Genomic DNA, 26,189 nt, shown 5'->3' with positions numbered 1-26,189 from the left:
GTGCCTTAAGAAAGTATTCATACCTTGAATTATTCCATGTTACAGCCTGAATAAAAAGAAATCATAATAATCACACCTATCTACACACAAAAGGCTGAAACATGAAGACTTATTTTTAGAAATGTTAGCAAATTTATTGAAAATGAAATACAGAAATATCTAATTTACATAAGTATTTACACCCCTTTGCTATGCGCTCCAAATTGGAGTCAGATGCATCCAATTTCCATTGATCATCTTTGAGATGTCGCTACAACTTGATTGGGTTCTTGGTCACCTGTCTGTGTATTTTCTTTCTATGGAACTACCCAGACTCTGCCTAGAGCTGGCGTTCAGACCAAACTGATCAACCAGACAAGAAAGATCTTGGTCAGGTAGGTGACCAAGAACCCAATGAACACTGACCAAACTACAGAGTTCCTTAGCTGAGATGGGAGAACCTGCCAGAAGGACAATATCTACTGCACTTCACCAATCTGGGCTTTAAGGGAGAGAGCCAGACAGAAGCCACTCTTGAAAAAAAGAGCACATGACAGCATGCCTGAGGTTTGCAAAAAGGCACATGAAAGACAGATAAGGCAAAAGAATCTGTGGTCTGATGAGAGAAAAATGTTACTATTTGGAATGGAAAGCGCTATGTCTGGAGAAAACCAGGCAGTTCATCCCCCGACGAACACCTTTCCTACCGTGAAACATGGTGGTGGCAGCATCATGCTATAGGGATGCTTTTCAGTGGCAGGGACTGGGAGAGTCCTTGATGAGAACCTGTGCAAACAACAGACTGGGGGTGAAGACTTACATTCCAACAGGACAATGACCCCAAGTATACAGCCAACGCAACACTGGAATGGCTTCTGAACAAGAATGTGAAAGTCCTTGAGTGGCACAGCCAAAGCTCAGACTTGAATCCCATTGAAAATCTGTGGAAAGACTTGAAGATTGCTGTTCACCGCCTCTCCCCATCTAACTTAACAGAACTTGAGAAAATCAACCAGAAAGAATGGGAGAAAAATCCCCAAATCCAGAACTGCCAAGTTGATACAGACATACCCAAGACGACTCAAAGATGTAATCACCGCCAAAGGTGTTTCTATAAAGTATTGACTCAAGGGGGTGAATACTTAAGTAAATTATATATTTATGCATTTCATTCTCAATACATTTGCAAAACATTGTAAATACATGTTTTCTGAAACAAATTTTCTGTCATAAAAATTCCAACAGATTGTGAAACTGTGATACAGAATGATGCTTGGAAGTTTCCAATATCAACAACACACAAAGAAAGACATGCAGGTATAGCGATGTTCATGTAATAACAGAGCATAATATATAACTTTATTCATTTACACTTTACATTCCATTCACAAAGTCACAGTGGCATATCATCTTTGGAGTCCCGTCAAACTGCCACTTCAGGACCAGTGTACGTGTCACTCGCTTGCAAACGCCATGTTCTGCTCCTGGAGAGACAAAGAACGAGATCAACAGATCAACTCACAAATCTAAAACATCCATTTCCATCCATCCATCCATACTTATCCATATGCGTATAGCACTAGCAAGTGTTACTAAATCCAATTACTAGCATCTTTCCTGTCTGCATAAAAAGTGGCACAACAAACCTCTGTATGCGATATCTGTAAACTGGGAAACTGAACATTTAATATGGAAAAATGTCAAGCATAACTTTGGGTCTCCAGGGGGGAAATGCCTTTACAACCAGTTACGGTTGCTTTGGTCTGAATCACTTAGTATGAAATAAAGCCATTTCACATGAGCGGTCTGTAATAAAAGGGGTGTGAAAACACAAGTCAATACCGCCGTAACGCAGCCCCGGGGCCAGCCCTGCACCCCACCCACACACTTTCGGTAACGCTAAATTTGGGGCTAAACTTAGCTGCTGTAGTAGTAGGTTCTCGACCATGGAAATTATAGGCAGTGCTGAAGTAAAAAGCCATGTAATCAGAAGAGGGTGGGGTGGGGTCATGGGCAAAGCCAAGGTGGAGATTACTGCTGAGAGATGACCCAACCTTGGGGGTTCAAGAAGTGATCAATTCTACTTGAACAAGTGTTGTATGATCGAAGAGTTGGGGGTACACTTTAGTAAAGAGAGAGACAGCATACTTTTATGGCTGGTAATGTGTTGGTGGCTTGCAGACCGAAGGTGCGTAAGAGAACCACATGGGCAGCGTTAGTTGAGTAGAGTCGTTTCATCAGGTCGATGGCGGCCATCATGGGCAGGTTGTGTCGCTGCCGTTCCGCCTCATATTCCAACAGATACTGCATGGCCCCTGCACAATGCAGCACAGAGTAGAGCAAAACACCAGGGGTTACATGGCCCCTGCACAACGCAGCACAGAGTAGAGCAAAACACCAGGGGTTACATGGCCCCTGCACAACGCAGCACAGAGTAGAGCAAAACACCAGGGGTTACATGGCCCCTGCACAACGCAACACAGAGTAGAGCAAAACACCAGGGGTTACATGGCCCCTGCACAATGCAACACAGAGTAGAGCAAAACACCAGGGGTTACATGGCCCCTGCACAACGCAACACAGAGTAGAGCAAAACACCAGGGGTTACATGGCCCCTGCACAACGCAGCACAGAGTAGAGCAAAACACCAGGGGTTACATGGCTCCTGCACAATGCAACACAGAGTAGAGCAAAACACCAGGGGTTACATGGCCCCTGCATAACACAACACAGAGTAGAGCAAAACACCCGGGGTTACATGGCCTCTGCATAACGCAGCACAGAGTAGAGCAAAACACCCGGGGTTACATATCATGGAGGAAAGAGTTTCATATTCTGGTCCTGTGAACATTTTATTTTAATTTTTGTTGCATTCAGTCAATACCCTTGGGTTGTGCCGTGGCGGAGATCTTTGTGGGCTATACTCAGCCTTGTCTCAGGATGGTAAGTTGGTGGTTGAAGATATCCCTCTAGTGGTGTGGGGGCTGTGCTTTGGCAAAGTGGGTGGGGTTATATCCTTCCTGTTTGGCCCTGTCCGGGGGTGTCCTCGGATGGGGCCACAGTGTCTCCTGACCCCTCCCGTCTCATTCTCCAGTATTTATGCTGCAGTAGTTTATGTGTCGGGGGGCTAGGGTCAGTTTGTTATATCTGGAGTACTTCTCCTGTCCTATTCGGTGTCCTGTGTGAATTTAAGCGTGCTCTCTCTAATTCTCTCCTTCTCTCTCTCGGAGGACCTGAGCCCTAGGACCATGCCTCAGGACTACCTGACATGATGACTCCTTGCTGTCCCCAGTCCACCTGGCCGTACTGCTGCTCCAGTTTCAACTGTTCTGCCTTATTATTATTGGACCATGCTGGTCATTTATGAAAATTTGAACATCTTGGCCATGTTCTGTTATAATCTCCACCCGGCACAGCCAGAAGAGGACTGGCCACCCCACATAGCCTGGTTCCTCTCTAGGTCTCTTCCTAGGTTTTGGCCTTTCTAGGGAGTTTTTCCTAGCCACCGTGCTTCTACACCTGCATTGCTTGCTGTTTGGGGTTTTAGGCTGGGTTTCTGTACAGCACTTTGAGATATCAGCTGATGTACGAAGGGATAAATATATAGATTTGATTTGAATACATTGGAGCTATTCTGACTTCAAAATAAAACGAATAAAAGATTCACATAACAGGATTTCCATGTCTATGAAAAAGCAATGTACAGTGCCTTGCGAAAGTATTCGGCCCCCTTGAACTTTGCGACCTTTTGCCACATTTCAGGCTTCAAACATAAAGATATAAAACTGTATTTTTTTGTGAAGAATCAACAACAAGTGGGACACAATCATGAAGTGGAACGACATTTATTGGATATTTCAAACTTTTTTAACAAATCAAAAACTGAAAAATTGGGCGTGCAAAATTATTCAGCCCCTTTACTTTCAGTGCAGCAAACTCTCTCCAGAAGTTCAGTGAGGATCTCTGAATGATCCAATGTTGACCTAAATGACTAATGATGATAAATACAATCCACCTGTGTGTAATCAAGTCTCCGTATAAATGCACCTGCACTGTGATAGTCTCAGAGGTCCGTTAAAAGCGCAGAGAGCATCATGAAGAACAAGGAACACACCAGGCAGGTCCGAGATACTGTTGTGAAGAAGTTTAAAGCCGGATACAAAAAGATTTCCCAAGCTTTAAACATCCCAAGGAGCACTGTGCAAGCGATAATATTGAAATGGAAGGAGTATCAGACCACTGCAAATCTACCAAGACCTGGCCGTCCCTCTAAACTTTCAGTTCATACAAGGAGAAGACTGATCAGAGATGCAGCCAAGAGGCCCATGATCACTCTGGATGAACTGCAGAGATCTACAGCTGAGGTGGGAGACTCTGTCCATAGGACAACAATCAGTCGTATATTGCACAAATCTGGCCTTTATGGAAGAGTGGCAAGAAGAAAGCCATTTCTTAAAGATATCCATCAAAAGTGTTGTTTAAAGTTTGCCACAAGCCACCTGGGAGACACATCAAACATGTGGAAGAAGGTGCTCTGGTCAGATGAAACCAAAATTGAACTTTTTGGCAACAATGCAAAACGTTATGTTTGGCGTAAAAGCAACACAGCTCATCACCCTGAACACACCATCCCCACTGTCAAACATGGTGGTGGCAGCATCATGGTTTGGGCCTGCTTTTCTTCAGCAGGGACAGGGAAGATGGTTAAAATTGATGGGAAGATGGATGGAGCCAAATACAGGACCATTCTGGAAGAAAACCTGATGGAGTCTGCAAAAGACCTGAGACTGGAACGGAGATTTGTCTTCCAACAAGACAATGATCCAAAACATAAAGCAAAATCTACAATGGAATGGTTCAAAAATAAACATATCCAGGTGTTAGAATGGCCAAGTCAAAGTCCAGACCTGAATCCAATCGAGAATCTGTGGAAAGAACTGAAAACTGCTGTTCACAAATGCTCTCCATCCAACCTCACTGAGCTCGAGCTGTTTTGCTAGGAGGAATGGGAAAAAATGTCAGTCTCTCGATGTGCATATCTGATAGAGACATACCCCAAGCGACTTACAGCTGTAATCGCAGCAAAAGGTGGCGCTACAAAGTATTAACTTAAGGGGGCTGAATAATTTTGCACGCCCAATTTTTCCGTTTTTGATTTGTTAAAAAAGTTTGAAATATCCAATAAATGTCGTTCCACTTCATGATTGTGTCCCACTTGTTGTTGATTCTTCACAAAAAAATACAGTTTTATATCTTTATGTTTGAAGCCTGAAATGTGGCAAAAGGTCGCAAAGTTCAAGGGGGCCGAATACTTTCGCAAGGCACTGTACATACAGTCCTTGGCAGAATGGGAGAAAAAAAAAAAGAATAAACTTTGGAAGAAAGCCGGTTCTTTTTATAATCAAGAACAACAGCAAGCGTCCTAGCTTGGGTTATGGGAAAAAGCTTATGAGAAACCACTGGCTATGTCTGCTGTGTTTTGTGTCTGTTCAGTATAGTCACTAACCCAGATCCTTAAAGTTAGTGAGACAGGCCACATCCCCAAAGCCCAGGTTGGCTCCTTGGCCAGCTAGAGGGTAGACGCGGTGGGCTGCATCCCTGCAAAGAAAACTAAAGACCCCCGCCATGTAAACCGAGTCACTACATCTACGGGGTAGGACCTAGTCACTACATCTACGGGGTAGGACCTAGTCACTACATCTACGGGGTAGGACCTAGTCACTACATCTACGGGGTAGGACCTAGTCACTACATCTACGGGGTAGGACCTAGTCACTACATCTACGGGGTAGGACCTAGTCACTACATCTACGGGGTAGGACCTAGTCACAACATCTACGGGGTAGAACCAAGTCACTACATCTACGGGGTAGGACCTAGTCACTACATCTACGGGGTAGGACCTAGTCATTACATCTACGGGGTAGGACCTAGTCACTACATCTACGGGGTAGGACCAGAGCAAGCATTCCCTTCAAATAGACAGAAATACCAATGATTGAGCTGAGGAATTAACCAACTATTTTTTTTAGATGCAGTCGATAATGATTGTTTTTATGACCCTTTTATACCTTTACAGAATAAGGGCATATAAACCTTCTATTTACAAAATTCCAAGTGAATTATAAGTCATGGTTTTCCAAAGCAAACCGATGTGAAGTTCAATAACTCAGTGTCCCACAGGGATGAGTGTTGACTTATCCGATGAGGGCCACCCGGTGCCTGATGTACTCTGATGCGTGGCCCATGCCCAGGAGGAACATGACCCGGCTTTTTGGGCCGATTCTTGCCACGCCACTGGCAGACAGAGACGACACAGATAGAGGGAGACAGAGAGAGACACAAAGACACAAAGGGAGAGAGGAAGAGAGAGACAGAGGAAGAGATCAAGCCAGAAAGGAAGAGACAGAGAAAGAGGCAGTAACAGAGGGTAGAGGAATAGACCGACAGAGAAGGGGGCGGTACAGAAAAGATAGAGAGGGGTGTGGTAGACAATTAGAGAGAAGAAGTTAACAAAGATGCAAACTAGAGCAGAAATGCAGAGTGGGTGTACTTTTCCTTTCTAACAAAATGGTTTGGCGGCATTACAGGAGCCTTTCTAATTAAAAGAAGAAGCTGGTCAGGCCATGCTGTTGAATTAGCTAAGTTTGAAAACCATTCCATGCAGTAATGACCAACACTGGCAGACCACAGGTTTAATTAGCGAACCAGGCCTGAAAGCAAGCATGACTGAACCGTGGTGACCCTATTGGCAGGACCAGTAAAAATAGCCGGCTTGGGAAAGCAACTTTAGGCCGGCAACATTGGCATTGTCTACACGTATGATGTAGTGTAGATAGAGAACAGTGACAAGTGCACCCATTGGTATTGGCTAACTGGTTCATTGGTGCACTTACAGTGTGCATATGTTGGTATTTTAACAAGAGCATTTCCATTCATAAATGTTATTTTCATATCACATATGGATATATCAGATATCCATTTCTCTCTCTGCTGTATTTTGCCAAAGGAGCCAAAGGAGAGAAGGGGGATGTCAGATAAAAAGAAGGAACAGCAAAAAGATCATTTGCATTTTGAACATACACACGTACCGGTAACATTGCTATGGGTCCTGTTGGAAGGAATCTCTGCCACGCAACATTGTTCTCTGTTGGCTGTATAAGAAGGGTATATGATCGGCTATGAAAAGCCAACTGACATTTACTCCTGAGGCGGTGACCTGTTGCACCCTCGACATCCACTGTGATTATTATTATTTGACCCTGCTGGTCACTTATGAACATTTGAACATCTTGGCCATGTTCTGTTATAATCTCCAACTGGCACAGCCAGAAGAGGACTGGCCACCCCTCATAGCCTGGTTCTTCTCTGGGTTTCTTCCTAGGTTCTGGCCTTTCTAAGGTGTTTTTCCTAGCCATCGTGCTTCTACACCTGCAATACTTGCTGTTTGGGGTTTTAGGCTGGGTTTCTGTACAGAGATATCAGCTGATGTAAGAAGGGCTTTATAAATACATTTGATAAATACTGTAAAACATGAAAATAATAGAGTATCCCTCTAGGTGTTATTTTATGGTAATACATGGTGTGTTGGTGAAATTGACAGATTGTAAGATGTACATCTCACAGATGCAAGACAGCCACAACAGCTGATTGGTCGTAATTCCACTTGACCGTAGGTATCTCCGCCTCCTGCCTCACCATCAAATTTGGCCCATCTGCTCCAATCTGAAAAACAGCCAATCACAGTGGTTATAGCCTAGAGCATCATGGTCAAATGCTAAAAAACAATAACATTCACAACATTCATAAAATAAAAGAGTTCCTACTCAGCTGTTGGACTGACCAGTAATTTGGTTTGAAATGTCTGTCCATTGGCCAGGGTGACCTGAACCCAGGGGATGGATTCAGCTACCTGGTGAGACTTGGGCCAAGTGTACATCACCACCTTGGTTTTGTACTGGACCTTCACCTGATCTGACAGACAAAACACAGAGAAAAAGCTGGTCAAAAGCAGAGCCTGGGTTCGCCACAGAGAATTGTTTTAGGTCAAATGCGTACCCCTATTTTCACTAAACAAGAAAGGGACCAGCATTGGTCACACTAATTAAGGCTTTGCTACTTGTTCCCTCCAAAAAGGAAAAAAAGAGAGTAAGGTTTGGCTGTAAGTGACTAAAGCGGTGGAGGATCTACAAACCACCTCGTAAAAACACCATTGGTTTCCCTCTCTGGCAGGGACCAGTTGCCGAGGCTCACATTGACAATCTTCTAAATGGTCTTGGCTTGCCGCATAGGATTGACTAATAGTGTTTATCTACAAGCAGACCATGCCACACTTTCCACTTGCTGCCAGCATGCTGGGGTTGCACTAAAAACTCCCACCTTCTTGGAATATCAGTAGCCAGTCATCCCGAACAAGAAAGGATCTGGAATTACACTTGGCTTTGCCCACTTGAAGAGGTTCCCATCCGCAGATTGACTACTAGTCCTGAACACGAGTGACAAATATTGGCTTGCAGTGATTGGAGAGCAGAGCTCCTACAAACCAGCTGGCTCAGTGCATGCTTTTCATGTACTTCCTCAGAAGCAGAGAAACATCATGAACAAAGGAAGAAAAAAGAAAGTAGAGGACCAACTTCATGCACGTAAGGAAAATCTGTTTAGTGCAAAATGTTAAAAAGGCTGTTTATATAATACGTAGTTTTACAGTCGAACACACAGCAGTGCTCAAGTTTCATTTGTGAACCTCAAAAAAGTCTGTCTAATTTCAGCAACAATACAACGTCAGCACTTTAGCATCCTCATGGTGTGGAAGCACATGTCAATATTAAATAGGTCACTGGACCACTGCACGTGTCTTCCCATGGCACTGGGTCTATGGAGTGCTTTAACTGGCACACAGGGAATATGGCGCTTGATTGAAATAGCAGGAAAAACCTGGATGTGTCCAAGAGCTGCACTGGTCTTTAAAAACAGACACTGGGGAAAGTACAAATAAATAAAACACAGGGACAGGATGGAACAAATGTGGTGACATTACATGAGCTGCCAGGCCCAGTGCTCATTAACAGGATGTCAATGGAATCAAGAGGTCTTCTAAGGAGAGTCACATCACTGCTGGTGCATAGAGAGTGTTTCATGTGAAAATCATCAATGCAACTGGACTGTACATGAAGCTGCTTTTCTTACCAGACAGATTCTCCAGCTGTTTTGTTAGGGCTGCCACAATGATGTCGTTCTCCACAATGTATGCCATCTCGTCCTGCAGGTTCTCCTTATCGAATGTAATCAGGGCATCTGAGCAGGCATCCCAAACCTAAATGAGAGACCAATTATCCCTGTGGTCTACAACTCTATCTTTAAACGCACCCCCTTTCCTTATATTTAGCCGCTCAAAGAAGCACAGCCTCATTGAACTGAACACATCAAAGTTGTTCATCTGCAGCCAGAACTTGGCAGCCACTACTTCAAGTACCAACCTAAGTTCTAGGAAGGTCACCAGCACCCTTCTGGTTCTATGGTTGACTTGGTTCTATGGAAGTTTACTGAAGCACGATGAAAGGTCATTAGTGATGTTGATTTATGGCAATATTTTTGGCCCAACAAATAAGTAGGCTACAGTAAAACATTAGTTAACATCACTGAGCAAGTAAATATTTGTTCATGTATCCCAAAACAGTTGAGAGTCAGAACGAAAACATAATTGTGGCTCACAATTGAGACTGTCTGAGATGGTTTCTGAAACGGTTCATGCAATGCAGAAAGTGTTTATGCTTATGTAAGACTGATGGCTTGCTACCAAGGTGACAGACCTTATCTTTCAGAAGTAACACAGCTAAACTACTTTTTTCCAACATAAAGTAGTGGGTTTTACTCTACAAGAAAACCACTAATGGTGGTGGGTTTGCAACTTGTGACAAGTGGTTGGCTGCTTGAAAGATTTAATGAAACCAAACTGCAAGTAGTTTTTAAGTTGGAGAAAAATAATACTTCTGTTGATAAGAAATTTGTTGCTATGTACTTATTGTCCTCTTTGCTAGGAGAAATCACCAAACGGGAGCTTTAAAACCTGTTTATCTTTCCATCCTAACACTCAGACAAGGGAGAGACCATTGGAAATGGCTTACTAATGACTCATAGGGAAACCTTTCCTTTCTCAAAACCCTATTTCAGGTTATATTTCCTTTTTAAGACAGTAGTTAACTTTTTGGGATAGTGAAGATCTTTTTTTAGGTTAACCTCAACGCACTGCTCCTCTATCCTTGTAATATGCATCAGGAACAAACGAGCAGAAAAAGGAGCAGAGCAGTTAAGGTATTATGGGAGAGGTATATCACCACAATCACCATATGGCATTTTATGATGACATCCTTGGCCATGAGTGAAACCCTGAGGTTTGGTCTTTGATACAAACTGACCACATCTTACAGAAGGGACTCAGCCTGTGCCCACAGCTGTAAAACAGGGTCACTTTGCTGCTGACATCCATACATCCCGTCATCTTTCATCTCCTGCCTCCTGTTTGTCACATGAATCTTTATAATTAGTAGACACAGAGAATGAGTGCCTAGTCAAAGCTGCCAAATAGATTTATTCTTCCTATTAAATGTGCTCCTAATAAATAAACACTCTGCCACTGTGGCCAGAAGAAAAACCAAACCTTTCACCAAGCCAGGGAGCTTTGGTCATCTTTTTAAATGTACCTCCTCCTGTCTTTTGGGTTTTGAAAGCACCCTTGCATTTGCATGGCCTATGAGGATGTATAAATTAGGCAGAGGAATGAACGAAATGCGTGTTTTAAACCACTATTGGGTTTGCCTTTTTGTTGTGAACAAATAGATTCCTGAGGAAAATGGCATTGTACAGCACGTTCAGCAAAGTACATGATTGAGTGGAGGCTAAATGGCAGTGGAGATGACATTTTCCTGAAATTCTATAGCCAGACAAGTTACTGACGCAAGGAAGTAAGTATATAGTGGTGTAACTAACAATCTACAAAAAAAGGTTTTTCAAATTAAAAAAATACCTTTAGTGCTTGTGGTAGAGTGGAGTTTCCAAAAACTGAACTGCATCTTCTGATAGGGCTTACATCTCATGTTCATAATATGATTCCATGCTCCAACACCTGAAAGGCACACACACTATTTTATATACTACAAGATGCTCATCTATAAAATGTAGGAATGTTATGTATGAGGCATACAAGCACCATAATGACTTGTTAAAGGAATTTGATCAAATGAGATATGAAGTGGGCAAAGTCAATTTAACTGGGCATGACATAGAGATGGGTATCCAAATCACTACTTTCACTTCCTTATTTACATGCAGTTCATCATCAGGGTGTCAAGTAAAACCCAAGGAGACATGAATAATAGTTTAGAGGATCCCATCAATGACTGATGTAGACTAGAGGCCAGATATGATCCCTGCTAAGCATGTGCGACATGACAGAATGGGACTGATCCCTAACCGACTTCCTGACAACCTTTTCTACTGAGCCACACCTCAAATAGGCTTAATCAGACAGCAAGCTGGCCACCCAAACAAGAGCTATGTTGTGATTGGATATGATATACTGTCCATATTAACTAGATAAACCAACCCTGACAATAATATTGACTACCAAACTGGATATAAACAACTATTCACTCCTACTGTTCTTTATGAACCTCATACTATTGTAGCCATGTGTATCTGCTGGCAGAGAGGTTTCCGCAATTTTTCTGATGCTATTAGCTGCCAATGGAAAACAGAGCTGCTAATTGTGTACCACTGAGGAGGGTGGCAGAACCTGGGCTGATGGAGCGGACTCTGGTACTATAGGCGTCTGGGACCTTGTCCATCACCTTTTTGTTGCCTGCCTCAAGCAGCAGAATCTTCTTCCCCTCCAAGCTTGGATCCGTGCCTGATTGATGCTGCGTCCAAAATGATAAACAGACAGACTATCTAATGATATGACGTTCAGAGCAGTGAAGCATTGTTATAGCCTACATTTTGGCACCACTTGTGGTTTTAAAGAGAACAATAAATTAAAAAGTTCCTCTACATGTTTGTTTTAATTATACCTTACTTAAGCAACATAGAACTAAGACAAATACTTTAGAGGGGTTTCTACTAAATTCTATAGCCACAAAATCGGATTATACAAACACAAAATCGGATTATACAAACACAAAATCCGATGACAAGCCACAAAATCAGATGACACTGCGACAAAGTAAAAATTGGCAAAAAAATGTGCTTAACTTCAGGTTAGGGTTCGGTTTAAGGTTAGCAGTGTGGTTAAGATTTAGTTTAAAATGGTATTTTATGTAGATAAATTGTAGACATGGGCGGGGTTTATGATGTTGTGGCTATAGAAATAAATTTAGAGGGGGCAACTGTAGGGGCAGATTGGGCTGTCTCTTGGCAGCTTCAGGAGATCACCTCGACTCACCTAAAGACCAAGCCATAGCGGTCCCAACCATTCCTCCTCCAGATATAATGACATCATAAAGCTCCTTTCATGTTCCCCATGTTCTGCTGCACACGCGAGTCCCCTGCAAATGATTCTTGCTCCTGAAAAACGATTCATAGCAACACACCGCCGCCCAATTCCATTTCAAACCAGCGTTGCTTTAGTGAGACTATGCATCTTTAAAACAACGTAACGTGGGACTCGTCTAACCCTAAAACAACTCCAACTGTATTGTTGGGATGTTCTTAATCAGGACTAAACTCGCCTTGCATATGTCCTTTCGCAGAGGTGGCCGTTCTATAATCCAGCCATGTTGTATATTTATATATATGTAACAAAGGCGGGAAAAAAAACATGTAACCGAGGCAGGTACTTCCTGTACTGCTTAACCAATCACAACAAGGAACCGCACTAGTTTTATTCACAAGTTATCTGCACTTTGGTGCTATTCATATTAAAACATAATTCAAAACCGAATTCAGAAGGGCAATGTACAAGAGATACAGTTTAACACGCCGCTTGCATTAAAAATGTGTTCCTAAACTGTATGAACATGATACCTCAAGCATTTACTTCAGCCAATCAAACGTTAGAGGGCTGCAGGGGGTGGAGTCAAATATCTTGGTTTTGCTAAACATTATCCAGTCATTCTAAAGTTATAACATTGTAACAGTGTGTGTGGATATATGACGTCGATATATGACTGTCTTTATTGTGAAGCAGGAAGAAGGGGATAAGAATGTTGCGCTGGAATAAGTCTACGGTAGTTCTATCGTGCACGAGCATCAGGTTATTTTCTAATATCTATTTTTCAACATTCCACTATATTTTCACCTCACAATTGATTGTAGTTATGCATTGTGAAACAATACTATTTTTCTGCCCTAAAACAGTAGTTTAGCATGTACTATGTTAACACCATAGACATAAGAATACCTCTCTGCTAATGTTAGGAGAATGAGTTTGGTTGCTAGGGTAACCCTTGCGCAGGCTCACACCATGTGCTGCTGGAGTTTTTCTCCAGTTTTTTCCTGATATTTGTCAGTTCTGTGGAAAATAAAAATAGCTGGGTTTTTCTCACTGTGAGAGGTGTTTCTTGAAGAGGTGTTTTTGGAATATAATCAAAATGTCTTCCTTTTTCTTCTTTCCATAGCTGTCTGGTGAGTGTTGGGTTCAGGAGGACACACTGCTGCTAGGATGCAGGAGCAGAGGAACATTGTAGATCATCAGGCTTTCCTGGAGGATGGCCTGAGATCAGACGTGCTGCTCCAACACCAGCTGCAAGCAATGGAGGAGGCCCACAAGCAGCAGCTGCAGGAGACAGAGAAGAGACAGGGAGAGGGCCTGAAGAGAAGGATCCAGCAGAACTCTATGCTGTCAGCAGATGTCGACAGGTAGTCTAGTACTCCAGGACCTCCCAACAGGTCAGACAATCGTAGAGGTCTATCACATCCTCTGCAGCCTGGGCATCCGCCACAACTGTCACACAGAGAGGATCACAGCAACTTCAGCATCAAGGCCAACAGAAACAGAGCAGCACCAACTAAGTAAAGAGGAGAAAGAGGAGGCGGAGTGTCAGAGGAAGTTCCGTGCTGTTCCTGTGCTTGTCCAAGTGTTTTTCCCCTCTATGATGCAGGTGCGACAGAGGGAGAGGAAGGAAGGCCATGAACAGAGGAAGGACTTCATGCTCTCCATGCAGAAGCCCTTCAGCTTCCTGGAGAGCGATGAGAAGAAGAGAGAGAAGCTGATGGAGAGCATTTGAAAGGTGTGTTCCCTAAAAAAACATATCTTGAGATGTTGCTAAGGTACAGGGAATGGTGTTATAAATGTATTATTATCCTCTCTAAATCTATTTTTTTCCCCACTGAATTCTGCATGCTCTGTAGGGGAGGAGCTGTGCAGGATGATATGCATCCAGCCGAGGGCCCAGGAGAACTTGAGGAAGTCCACAGCACCTATAGAGAACCAAACTCATACTGAGAACCCTGAACCTCACAGCTCCCAGCACACTAAGAAGGAGGTCCTGGCCTTCCTGGATCAGACCACCTCCCAGGTCCCTGACTTAGATAGGCTGCACAAGGCTTTCCACAGGGAAGCCTTGAGGAGGGCCGAGAGGAAAGATGTGACCAAGTGTCAGCCCTTCCACCTGCGGACATCAACCCTGCCCTCAAGAACAAGCAGGAGCAGCTCTGAAAAAGAACAAGTGAGCTTACTGTAGCACTCTGCAAATAGAACTTAGTTCAGTATAGAACTGATATGTTTATTACTTTGGCTTTGGTTTGTTTCCTCGTGTTATTTTTGTTCTCATGAATCCATAGTCAGTGCCTTTTTGAAGAGAAGCAATTCCTTTGGTGGTTTAACATCGCTGTCTACAGATACGCTTCCCACCTACATTACAGATGCAGCAAGGAAACGCCGTATGGCCATTAGGTAAGAGGGAACTGTGAACTTCACTATCAGATGTGTCTCTTTCATTCCCACAGATCACAGTAAAGATGACTATTACTCTCTCTGTCCTATGGTCCATCAGAAGGTCTGTGGAGCAGAGGGAGAGCACGGAGCAGGAGAGTGCAGAGTTTATGAGGAAACACAGGATGATGTCTCAGGCCATGAAGAAGACAGTGGCTGTCCGTGCCAAGGTCATGGACCCTCACAGCAGCCTGAAAGAGGTCAGAAGCTGAAACAGCACTGGTGACTACGTGGAAATTCCTTAGATGAAAACTAAAAAGAACAGACTGATTAAAGAGTTGTACTGTATTTCTTTACCTAATGTGTCTGTGGCTCTGTACTTGTAGCGAGTCTGAGCAACAAAGGATGAAAGAGTATAAGAAGGAGCTACAGGATATGAAGACCAGAGTCACTGACCATCCTTACCTCTTTGAACAGGTGTCACAGGTAAACTATGGGCTTGCAATGACCTGGAAACTACATTTATGGAATTGCAAACACTTGAGAAGAGCCTTTGAACTGTTAACTGCCCCTTTTCTATTCCATTGCTTTTGATGTAATTGCTCTAGAAAAACGCAGAGCGACTATGCAGAGGGAAGCTGGTTTGAATGAGAGTTTGAAACGACACCGATCTTCAAATCTGATGACGATTGTGATGACCAAAGTATTGAGAGTAACATGGAGAAAAGGTACCTACAATGACAACAAGGGTGTGTAGCAGTGTGTCTACCCACTAACTGTTAGTTGTATTCATACAATATATAATACCACTAGGAATACCACTGCAGCTGGAACTCCAATGGCGCCATGTGGTTTGGTCATTTATACAATGTTGCGTTACATAATACAGGGAGACTGTCATAAAGTATTTAGTGAAGAGGTGACAAATACTGCAGCCAAGCAAAACGTTGATGTAATTACAATATAGACCTTTTCTAACCCGACATGTCTGATTTAGGGATGGAAACATAGACGTCTGGGAGAAAATTGAAGAGGTAGAGGAAGAGAGCGTGAAAACCAGAGTGGAAATAAATGTATGATCAAAAAGGTCGACCCGGCATGAAACTCCATATAGCCATTTTGTTTCAAAGAGCACTATGTTCTAAAATAATTCTAGTCTAATTGAACTATGTTGACCCGGTCTTTGACTGTCTGACATGTTTGTTATGGATTATGATCTTTCTAAACAGGGACATGTGGCCTCTGGAGCTTTTAAATTGATATTAACTGGAGCAAATGTGAGAAAATTAATAAAGGTTTATATAACTATATACAGTGCCTTGCGAAAGTATTCGGCCCCCTTGAACTTTGCGACCTTTTGCCACATTTCAGGCTTCAAACATAAAGATATAAAACTGTATTTTTTTGTGAAGAATCAACAACAAGTGGGACACAATCATGAAGTGGAACGACATTTATTGGATATTTCAAACTTTTTTAACAAATCAAAAACTGAAAAATTGGGCGTGCAAAATTATTCAGCCCCCTTAAGTTAATACTTTGTAGCGCCACCTTTTGCTGCGATTACAGCTGTAAGTCGCTTGGGGTATGTCTCTATCAGTTTTGCACATCGAGAGACTGACATTTTTTCCCATTCCTCCTTGCAAAACAGCTCGAGCTCAGTGAGGTTGGATGGAGAGCATTTGTGAACAGCAGTTTTCAGTTCTTTCCACAGATTCTCGATTGGATTCAGGTCTGGACTTTGACTTGGCCATTCTAACACCTGGATATGTTTATTTTTGAACCATTCCATTGTAGATTTTGCTTTATGTTTTGGATCATTGTCTTGTTGGAAGACAAATCTCCGTCCCAGTCTCAGGTCTTTTGCAGACTCCATCAGGTTTTCTTCCAGAATGGTCCTGTATTTGGCTCCATCCATCTTCCCATCAATTTTAACCATCTTCCCTGTCCCTGCTGAAGAAAAGCAGGCCCAAACCATGATGCTGCCACCACCATGTTTGACAGTGGGGATGGTGTGTTCAGGGTGATGAGCTGTGTTGCTTTTACGCCAAACATAACGTTTTGCATTGTTGCCAAAAAGTTCAATTTTGGTTTCATCTGACCAGAGCACCTTCTTCCACATGTTTGGTGTGTCTCCCAGGTGGCTTGTGGCAAACTTTAAACAACACTTTTTATGGATATCTTTACGAAATGGCTTTCTTCTTGCCACTCTTCCATAAAGGCCAGATTTGTGCAATATACGACTGATTGTTGTCCTATGGACAGAGTCTCCCACCTCAGCTGTAGATCTCTGCAGTTCATCCAGAGTGATCATGGGCCTCTTGGCTGCATCTCTGATCAGTCTTCTCCTTGTATGAGCTGAAAGTTTAGAGGGACGGCCAGGTCTTGGTAGATTTGCAGTGGTCTGATACTCCTTCCATTTCAATATTATCGCTTGCACAGTGCTCCTTGGGATGTTTAAAGCTTGGGAAATCTTTTTGTATCCAAATCCGGCTTTAAACTTCTTCACAACAGTATCTCGGACCTGCCTGGTGTGTTCCTTGTTCTTCATGATGCTCTCTGCGCTTTTAACGGACCTCTGAGACTATCACAGTGCAGGTGCATTTATACGGAGACTTGATTACACACAGGTGGATTGTATTTATCATCATTAGTCATTTAGGTCAACATTGGATCATTCAGAGATCCTCACTGAACTTCTGGAGAGAGTTTGCTGCACTGAAAGTAAAGGGGCTGAATAATTTAGCACGCCCAATTTTTCAGTTTTTGATTTGTTAAAAAAGTTTGAAATATCCAATAAATGTCGTTCCACTTCATGATTGTGTCCCACTTGTTGTTGATTCTTCACAAAAAAATACAGTTTTATATCTTTATGTTTGAAGCCTGAAATGTGGCAAAAGGTCGCAAAGTTCAAGGGGGCCGAATACTTTCGCAAAGGCACTGTATTTATAAGTAATTTTGAATTTTACAATGGCAGGGTATTATGGAATATTAAATGTATGGCTGCATAATATTTCAACCTTATTAAAACTGACTATCAAGGGCTTATTTGGTTTTATACAATTTTGCCGGGATACGCGTGGCATTACAAAGGAGAACAGATACTTAGTAACCAGATGGAAAAAAAGAGTTTAAAAACAAAACATAGGCCAATACTACAGATTCTGAATGGTCCTGGTGTAGTTAGTATGTCATCCCTCACTGATAAATCAAAGTGCTGACAGTGATCTAAGGGATATTATAGTACGATATTAAATCTGTCATGCAAGGCCATAAATATGTTGCCAATGGACAGGTCCAATATGGACAGGAAACGTCAGAAATGGACATTTCTTTGATGCTTTGGTTAAGGTCTCTGGCTATTTCAAGAGCCACAGTGCCAGTTAAGTATATAGGTCTAGACATTCATCTGCCATCACAAAAGGCATTCAGTGCACTGCTCTCTGCCCATTTCCACTTCAAATGGGGTTTAATACTGGCCTCCACAGTGAGCTGAAGCAGTTTACAGCCATGTATTTATGGGATTTTGCTAACCAGATGGAAATATCTGAATATGTATTTACATTACTGGATATCAAGTTGGCTGATGAAACACACTCAAAGAAGCTGACAACAGATCCCTACACACTGTAGCTGGCAGCCGACCACCAGTTTATATGGTCATTTGGAGGGTACCATCACAGAACCGTGATGTGAAGTCCCACCTCAAATGTTTGGCTGTATTCGGATAAAGATGGCTATGGAAGTCATTGAGTGACCTTAAATGGTCTTTTACACTGTACAGTAGGCCTGAAATCCCATCAATCAAACCAGCTGTAATCCCATCAATCAGCTGAAATCCCATCAATCAAACCAGGTTCACATCGGTTGGAGATGCTTGAATGACAGATCCAAGAGAGCTCAAGCATCACATGACAGAAGTTCAAGGGCTCCAGTGAGGTTGTCATGGAAACCATGTTTCTCCTCTTTACACCCCCCCAGTGGTCAAGCAGGAGACTGCTTTTTACCATCTTGGGTATTCCATACAGAAGTTACTATAAACACAGAGAATGCATTGACTAACAGCATAAGATCATATGGAATACAACACTATCACCTCTCTGGCCCAGAGAATAGTATGGCAAGGCTGTTTAATTACATCCTAACTTTAAAAGGTGTGGGGGAAAAACCTATGTAATGAAACGGTTGAGCAAGCATTCCAATAAAACATGCAATAGCATGGCTGAGAAAAAACCCATCTCTTATGTGGGGTAATGACATGCTGTAAGTTTGGCCACCAGACTTGGTCATCTGAGTGTCTGAGAAGACGCCTCTCCAAGCAGTTAAACAATAACCATATACTTTCGCAAAGGTGGAGCCCTCAAGTCTGTTATTACTTCAGCTACAATATAAAAATTCCCACACATTTCATTATTCAAGTGCTCCAGATTAAGTGTCTGTGGTTGAAGCACTACAGAGTTTCATTCAGTGTAGTTTTTGGGCATAAAACTATCTGATGGTAGAAAGATTCATTGCAAGGTTAAAGAGCAACTCTAAAATGTTAATTTTGGCCCCCAATTGGGGTCTGACATTCCCCATCATGCAACATCATGCTTATGATTAACTGTTTACTTATCCCGCATTAGTTCATTGCACTCTAACCTTATATGAGGTGACCAGTGGGAGGAGTTATAGGAGGATGGGCTCATTGTAATGGCTGGAATGGAATGAATGTAAGGGTATCAATCACATCAAACATATGGAAACCACATGTTTGACTCGATTCCATGCCACTACAATGAGCCTGTTCTCCTATAGCTCCTATCACCAGCCTCCTCTGGAGGTGACAGTGCAAGTCAAGGTGCACCCTATATGTGTTTGTTTATTTATGGGGAGGTTGATGTTTTTGACAGCCCTTGGTTCACCTGCAGGAGGAGCTGTAGCTCATCACATACTCAACAGATAAAAAGAGAGAAATCTTTCCTTCTTTAGTGGGGTGAACAAACCCACAGCGCTGGAGAGAGAGCATAGCGGGAGAGAGAAAGGGGGAGGGACAGAGACAGCAGTCAGTGTGACAGATAAGAGCGGCGGATGACTTGTCTCTCTCTGAATGCACCGTGAGCAAGAGAGCAAGTAAGTGCACAAGGGTGCCTGCCAAAGCAGCTCTGCACACACACACACACACACACACACACACACACACACACACACACACACACACACACACACACACACACACACACACACACACACACACACACACACACACAGGTAGCTTGTGAGGAGAAAAGAGTCTCACAACCAAGGTATGCTGGGATTTGCACACATCCAACGATCATAAGTTCCTCTTTCTATTGTTTTGGTTTTCCTATGTTATGTCTTCCCTCTTGTACTTACACTTAGTTTCCAGGTGGGTCGTCAGAGGTTTCCCAAGCCGAGTCTACAAACAGTGTAATGGGTTGCCCAGACCGGAGGCTTTTCCTCTGATCCTGCAAAGAGGTTGGCGTATTCCTGCAACGAGAACTAGTCCTCACATTGAGCGACCCTGGGCATGGAGAAGCTGACAGAGAAAGAGAAGGAGCTGATCCGAGTCAGCTGGGAGAGTCTTGGCAAGAACAAAGTTCCACACGGAGTCATCATGTTCTCCAGGTACAGTTCTGAGCTAAAGCTTTTTATTTGAGCAGTTAGGAATGGAGGGAATAAAGGTGTTAGGAGAAGTTGCATGTGTTCCTCCATGAAGATTTCATGGTGATTCGTATATATCAGCCTTTACTGTATGTGTACCAAAACAGAGTGTTTGTTGATATCTGCAGCATTTTGTTTTGTAAGAAAGTTTACTGAAACCTAACCATTCACTACAATTTGCAGTTGTATGCACTGAAAATATCCCGGCATAGTGCAACATAGTGTAAATAATGTAGTCGCCATAGTAAACAGTACTTGGAGAGAGAAATACACTTAACCAACACAGATAGTGCATCGTACACTCCCTATACCGGGACTGGAGGCTTGACTTGTTGCTTGGCGACTGGCTGCAATAGTCTTTATTTTGGAACTGCTGCTACTAAAACAGACGCTAGAGAAGAACTGTTGCCGACAGTCCTATTAGCTGTGACTTACGACTACGTGTATCTACAGTATCTGCACCCACAGTACTGCATTGTGTTCTGTGTCTGTCCAGACTGTTTGAACTAGAGCCTGCACTCCTCAACCTCTTTCACTACAACACAAACTGTGGCACCATACAAGACTGCCTCTCCAGCCCTGAGTTCCTGGACCATGTCACAAAGGTAACTCTGCTCAGCCCATCACTGTTAAAACTGACAGTTAAATGGCTAATTCATGGAAACAAATCCACGGAAATGTCTAACTTCTTGCTGCATGTTGGTGTATGTTCACGTTTCTTTGTTGTGTGTGTGTTTGTGTGTGTGCGCGTACATTCTTGTGCGTGGTTGTGTGTGTGTGTGCTTGTGTGTCCAGGTAATGTTGGTGATCGATGCAGCAGTCAGTCACCTGGACAACCTCCATACCTTGGAGGATTTTCTGCTCAACCTGGGGAAGAAGCACCAGGCAGTCGGGGTTAACACCCAGTCCTTCGCTGTAAGACTACTGTCACTCTGATCACTTACTCTAATACATTACTGTCATACTGTGTGTACTGTACACTATACAACTTTTAAGAAACACAACTTGCAACAATTTACCAATCTATGCCAATATTCAGAATATTTGCATGCATGTGTGTGTATGTTGCAGGTGGTGGGGGAGTCCCTTCTCTACATGTTGCAGTGCAGTCTGGGTCAGGGGTACACAGCCCCGCTGCGTCAGGCCTGGCTCAACATGTACACCATTGTAGTGGCGGCCATGAGCAGAGGATGGGCCAAGAACGGAGAACACAAGACTGACTGAAACATACGCTTGGGGTCTGCTACCAGTTGCTGTCTAATCACCCTCATGGTTGCTATGGAGTAAGGTTGTATAACTCACAGCATAAAGGTTTGATTGCTGTATATGGTGAACGAATGGCGTTATCACACTTGACACAACAAATAATGGTCGAATCACCTGGTGTTCAGAGTTAACTGTTTTTGCTGTGGATGTTGTAGCTGCCAGAGTGCTGCTATAACATTGTGGGGAGGTTATGGGTCAACCAGACCTTTGGTCTGCAGTTTGAGTTCCTCATATTAGAGGAAGCATAGGGTTAAATTAAGGTAATAACTGAAATTGCTCTGTAAATAATGCCTTGATGTATCTACTCAAATAATTACATTGATTGTGGTGGTTTTTGTGATGTATCTTAGTCACACAATTGTCAAACACTGGCTATATTGACTATTACTTGGCTGGAATGGGCAGCTACAATATGGGCCCTCTCCCAAATCAACCAGTGATATAGAAACATTGATCACAAAAGTACAGTATGTCCAAGATTATTGTTTAGAGTGATTGTCATGATTCTATATTTATATCTTTGAGTTAGGCTAGGGACCTGATAATGGCACATACTAATGCTCTCCTTTCTTTGTGTGTGTCCATGACCTGGAGTGTAACAATCCTTAGAGGTGAACTTGATTCTTAAAGCCATTGGTATTATTAACAAACACATTACTTTTGATGATGCTCAATAGAAAATGACAAGAACTGTTCATGTATTCTAAAGCTTTTCTATGTGATCTCTATGACTGTTAGGGTGTCCATGTGCACCTTTGTCTGAAATGTGTATGTGGCACTCTCCTCTCCTCTCCTCTCCTCTCCTCTCCTCTCCTCTCCTCTCCTCTCCTCTCCTCTCCTCTCCTCTCCTCTCCTCTCCTCTCCTCTCCTCTCCTCTCCTCTCCTCTCCTCCGACAGTAGAGGTTGTAAAGCTCACGTTGCCATATGCGTATTACCATAATATTTCAATAGGCTTCAACTGACTGTTACTTATTCTAAAATAAATGGTTCTTCTCCTCTCTTGAGTTCTAGCTAATTGATGTAATGGAACTCAACAGTAGATTATTTGCTTGAGGGTCTTTGGGCTTGACTTAGTTTAGGCTCATTCAGTTTTCACTAATTGTAAATGTAAAGTGGTGTTGAACCACATACTGTATCTATATATTGTAAATACTGCTATCATATGTTGTAAACAGGCCAGAAATATAGTAGTAATCTATTTAGGCTTTTTGGACCCAATAGGTAATTGACAATTGAGGCGGCAGGGTAGCCTAGTGGTTAGAGCGTTGGACTAATAACCGAAAAGTTGCAAGTTCAAATCCCGAGCTGACAAGGTACAAATCTGTCGTTCTGCCACTGAACAGGCAGTTAACCCACTGTTCCTAGGGTGTCATTGAAAATAAGAATTTGTTCTTAACTGACTTGCCTAGTTAAATAAAGGTAAAAAAACAAAGCCAGGATTTATTCAGACATTTTTTCTTCCCTATTTAGCTCATAGTTCATTAAGAGCTTGGAGTATCTTTCTGTGGACAACCGTAAAGCATTTATTGATAAACAAATTTCACTACATCCAACCTGAAATAGTAAGCAATGATAGTTAGAGATGACAGTTAGAGATGACAGAGATGATAGTTAGAGATGATAGAGATGATAGTTAGAGATGATAGTTCGAGACGATAGTTAGAGATGATAGAGATGATAGTTAGAGATGATAGTTAGAGATGATAGAGATGAAGGTTAGAGATGATAGAGATGAAGGTTAGAGATGACAGAGATGATAGTTAGAGATGATAGAGATGAAGGTTAGAGATGACAGAGATGAAGGTTAGAGATGACAGAGATGATAGTTAGAGATGATAGAGATGAAGGTTAGAGATGACAGAGATGATAGAGATGATAGTTAGAGATGATAGAGATGAAGGTTAGAGATGACAGAGATGATAGTTAGAGATGATAGAGATGAAGGTTAGAGATGATAGAGATGATAGTTAGAGATGATAGAGATGATAGTTAGAGATGATAGAGATGAAGGTTAGAGATGACAGAGATGATAGTTAGAGATGTGTATGTCCATTTTACTGCTATGAACACATTTACCTATATGCTTCTATACAGTGTGTATCATTCGTTATCTTCCTGTACATTGAAAGTCACAATGCCAAGTTAGCTATAATACACCAAGTATTTGATAATAACACTACACTACTATATCTCCAATCTGCTGATATGTGGTGAATATTGCTTCAGTCTGAGATTACTTTTATACAATGTATTTTTGTATTTTCAAGTGTTTTACGTATGTGAATGACTATATGCCATTGCAAACACAGTTTTTCCAAACTGTTACGTTAACCACAACATTTATGTCAAATCCATGTATTTTTCTTTTAATTTGCAGCACAAGGCTGTTAAGCATTTTAAATATTGATGAGTGAGCTTTTATCCTTAAGTCATTATAAATGTAAGAGAGACATTTCTCCTCAATCAGTATAATTGCCATATTATCAATGTGTGATCCCTACAAGGATGTCTGTTGGCATTGAATACACAACCATTTCATTACCATGTCTAAAGGAGATCTCACTTTATCTTTACTTTCAATCACCTGTGAGCTTTATTTTCAGGCCATGGCAGCACTACTAATTCAGATTTGTTCCCCTCTCCCACTTTCCAACTAGCATAATGAGTTTCCCTTACCAGATTAACCATTCTCCTGAATCAAAAAGCATTATCAATAGAGAATCTACATTGAACGTGCTTTTTAGTTCAAGAAGAAGCTTCATCTGAGTCTAGGAAACCAGACCTATGAGTTGAACACATTTTCTAATATGTCTATACATGGCACTAGGCAGATTGCTGTGTGTATTGTCTCGATTTCAAAGATCTGAGAGTAGGCCTGTTTTGTGTGTGTGTGTGTGAATTGCATTGGTACATTTAAATAACATGATATTCTGTTTATGAGTTTCTCAATGTCTACCTCGTCAACTCAGCTGCGAACAGCAATGATTTCAACTATCCTTTAACCAAAAACACGTGACACTTAATGCAAATACATACTCCCTCAACCAAACAGCTCGTAAAATGGACCCCATCCAATACTTATGTAATGTGTTGTGTGCTTACTCAATTAATAGTAAATAAAGGTGATCTTTTGTGGACATACTACTGAAAAAAAAGATGACAATGTTTATTGTTTTTCTTCCACTATGTTGGTTTGTTTGTCAGTGCGATGGTAGTAATGCGGAGTTCAGGGTTTGTAATCAATCACACGATGCACAATTTCCCTCGCTCCGGTTGGCTATTCCTTGGGATTATGTAACATCAGTGTACTGGCTGGCCCCTTCCCTGTGGCTATAGAGATCAGAGGGACTTCATCTGAAAACCAGAGAGCAGAGTGAATATCATCCCACTTAATCATGCAATGTCACATACATCACATCCCCAGGATTCCAAGAACTCTTAGCCGCTACATGGCTAATGTGCTTTCTTGCCCTCAAAAATGCAGACGTACACCATTTTTGAAAGTATTAAGCGAAGCTTTGTGTGTGTGTGTGTGTGTGTGTGTGTGTGTGTGCACGTGCGGGAGGGAATGGGAGAGATGAGAGAGAGATGGGGACTAAGTTATGTACTGTATCAGATTGCCCGAACTCCATTCAACACATTGGGTTAATTTATCCCACAAAGCATTCGCATATTCAATTTGCTTGCATCATTGTAAAAGTCACATCCATGAGCTGGCTGTCTGCTCTGGTGATAAAGCAGTAATTGACATGAACCAAATCTGTCTCTCTGCAGCGCTCTCCATCTTCTCTGTCTGAGATTTTGGTTGATTGATGCTTGTCACTGCCTGTCCTACTGTAACTCAAAGGGAGTAACACTTAGGCTGGGGTGTAAATTCGGGGGATTGAGCTGAGAAAAACATTTAGTTTAACACATCATTCATCACATAACATGGAGATGATCTGTTGTGCTGAGGATTGCTATGGCGTATTCACCTCCACTATAGGTATAAAGATCTTGTGAAGCAGCAGCTGTACAACCCAGTGGCATATGTAGGGATATAGAGACGGTTTGGCCACTTGCCATAGGTAAAGTATACACAAGAGATGGGTGGATACAGAATAATTGAGGTAAGTATCTGTACTCCAGAGTGATCAACAGTTGTCCCATGAGGCCACTTGAGGACATTGTACATTACCATACCTGATAGCTGCTGGAGGATCAGTCGAGACTTTGATAGAGAAAAGCAGGCAGAAAAGACAACAGACAAGCAATGTGTTTTGGAATGAAGGGGGATTGGATGTTGTCATGGAAACTGTTAAGCAAAGGTCCAAAGTGGAAGGAAGACAGACACTCTCCTCAAGTGGTGCTGGCTGGCGGGCGGCAGATATATGATACAGAGGAGAAGGGGGCTGTAGAGAGATGGAGGGGGCTA

At 42.4% G+C, this 26,189-nt stretch overlaps 2 protein-coding genes across 6 annotated transcripts; one reads left to right on the top strand and one right to left on the bottom strand.

Annotated features, from left to right (window-relative positions):
• Positions 1 to 1,114: 1,114 nt before the first annotated feature.
• On the bottom strand, positions 1,115 to 12,773 carry LOC109894488 (ubiquinone biosynthesis monooxygenase COQ6, mitochondrial). Of its 4 annotated transcripts, none has more exons than XR_002255878.2 (9): positions 12,416 to 12,773; positions 11,826 to 11,894; positions 11,003 to 11,101; positions 9,166 to 9,292; positions 7,823 to 7,948; positions 7,597 to 7,704; positions 7,071 to 7,133; positions 2,128 to 2,294; positions 1,115 to 1,463 (listed from the first exon to the last, which is right to left on the bottom strand). XR_002255878.2 is itself a non-coding variant. In XM_031828970.1 (6 exons), exons 2-5 carry the CDS (start codon positions 9,230 to 9,232, stop codon positions 2,267 to 2,269), a joined length of 327 nt encoding a protein of 108 aa, XP_031684830.1. In that variant the 5' UTR covers positions 9,233 to 9,292; positions 12,416 to 12,773; the 3' UTR covers positions 1,115 to 1,463; positions 2,128 to 2,266. The 4 variants fall into 4 exon arrangements, 1 of the variants encoding a protein (XP_031684830.1); XR_004210636.1 differs by having other exon boundaries at positions 7,823 to 7,953; positions 12,416 to 12,772; XR_002255879.2 differs by lacking the exon at positions 11,826 to 11,894 and having other exon boundaries at positions 7,823 to 7,953; positions 12,416 to 12,772.
• Positions 12,774 to 13,095: 322 nt separating this feature from the next.
• On the top strand, positions 13,096 to 24,930 carry LOC109894487 (neuroglobin-1). 2 transcript variants are annotated; one of them, XM_020488010.2, is made up of 12 exons: positions 13,096 to 13,225; positions 13,590 to 14,201; positions 14,323 to 14,639; positions 14,755 to 14,866; positions 14,967 to 15,105; positions 15,232 to 15,331; positions 15,454 to 15,573; positions 19,817 to 19,957; positions 20,228 to 20,473; positions 21,006 to 21,114; positions 21,305 to 21,424; positions 21,581 to 24,930. In XM_020488010.2, exons 9-12 carry the CDS (start codon positions 20,376 to 20,378, stop codon positions 21,731 to 21,733), a joined length of 480 nt encoding a protein of 159 aa, XP_020343599.1. In that variant the 5' UTR covers positions 13,096 to 13,225; positions 13,590 to 14,201; positions 14,323 to 14,639; positions 14,755 to 14,866; positions 14,967 to 15,105; positions 15,232 to 15,331; positions 15,454 to 15,573; positions 19,817 to 19,957; positions 20,228 to 20,375; the 3' UTR covers positions 21,734 to 24,930. The 2 variants fall into 2 exon arrangements, with proteins under 2 accessions (XP_020343599.1, XP_031684829.1); XM_031828969.1 differs by lacking the exons at positions 13,096 to 13,225; positions 13,590 to 14,201; positions 14,323 to 14,639; ... (2 more) ...; positions 15,232 to 15,331; positions 15,454 to 15,573 and having other exon boundaries at positions 17,769 to 19,957.
• Positions 24,931 to 26,189: the final 1,259 nt, after the last annotated feature.

This window comes from Oncorhynchus kisutch, linkage group LG7 (genome assembly GCF_002021735.2).
Source record: "Oncorhynchus kisutch isolate 150728-3 linkage group LG7, Okis_V2, whole genome shotgun sequence".
NCBI classification, from domain to species: domain Eukaryota; kingdom Metazoa; phylum Chordata; class Actinopteri; order Salmoniformes; family Salmonidae; genus Oncorhynchus; species Oncorhynchus kisutch.
Note: the sequence above shows the minus strand (reverse complement) of the source record. Positions and strands in the feature narration are given on the sequence as shown.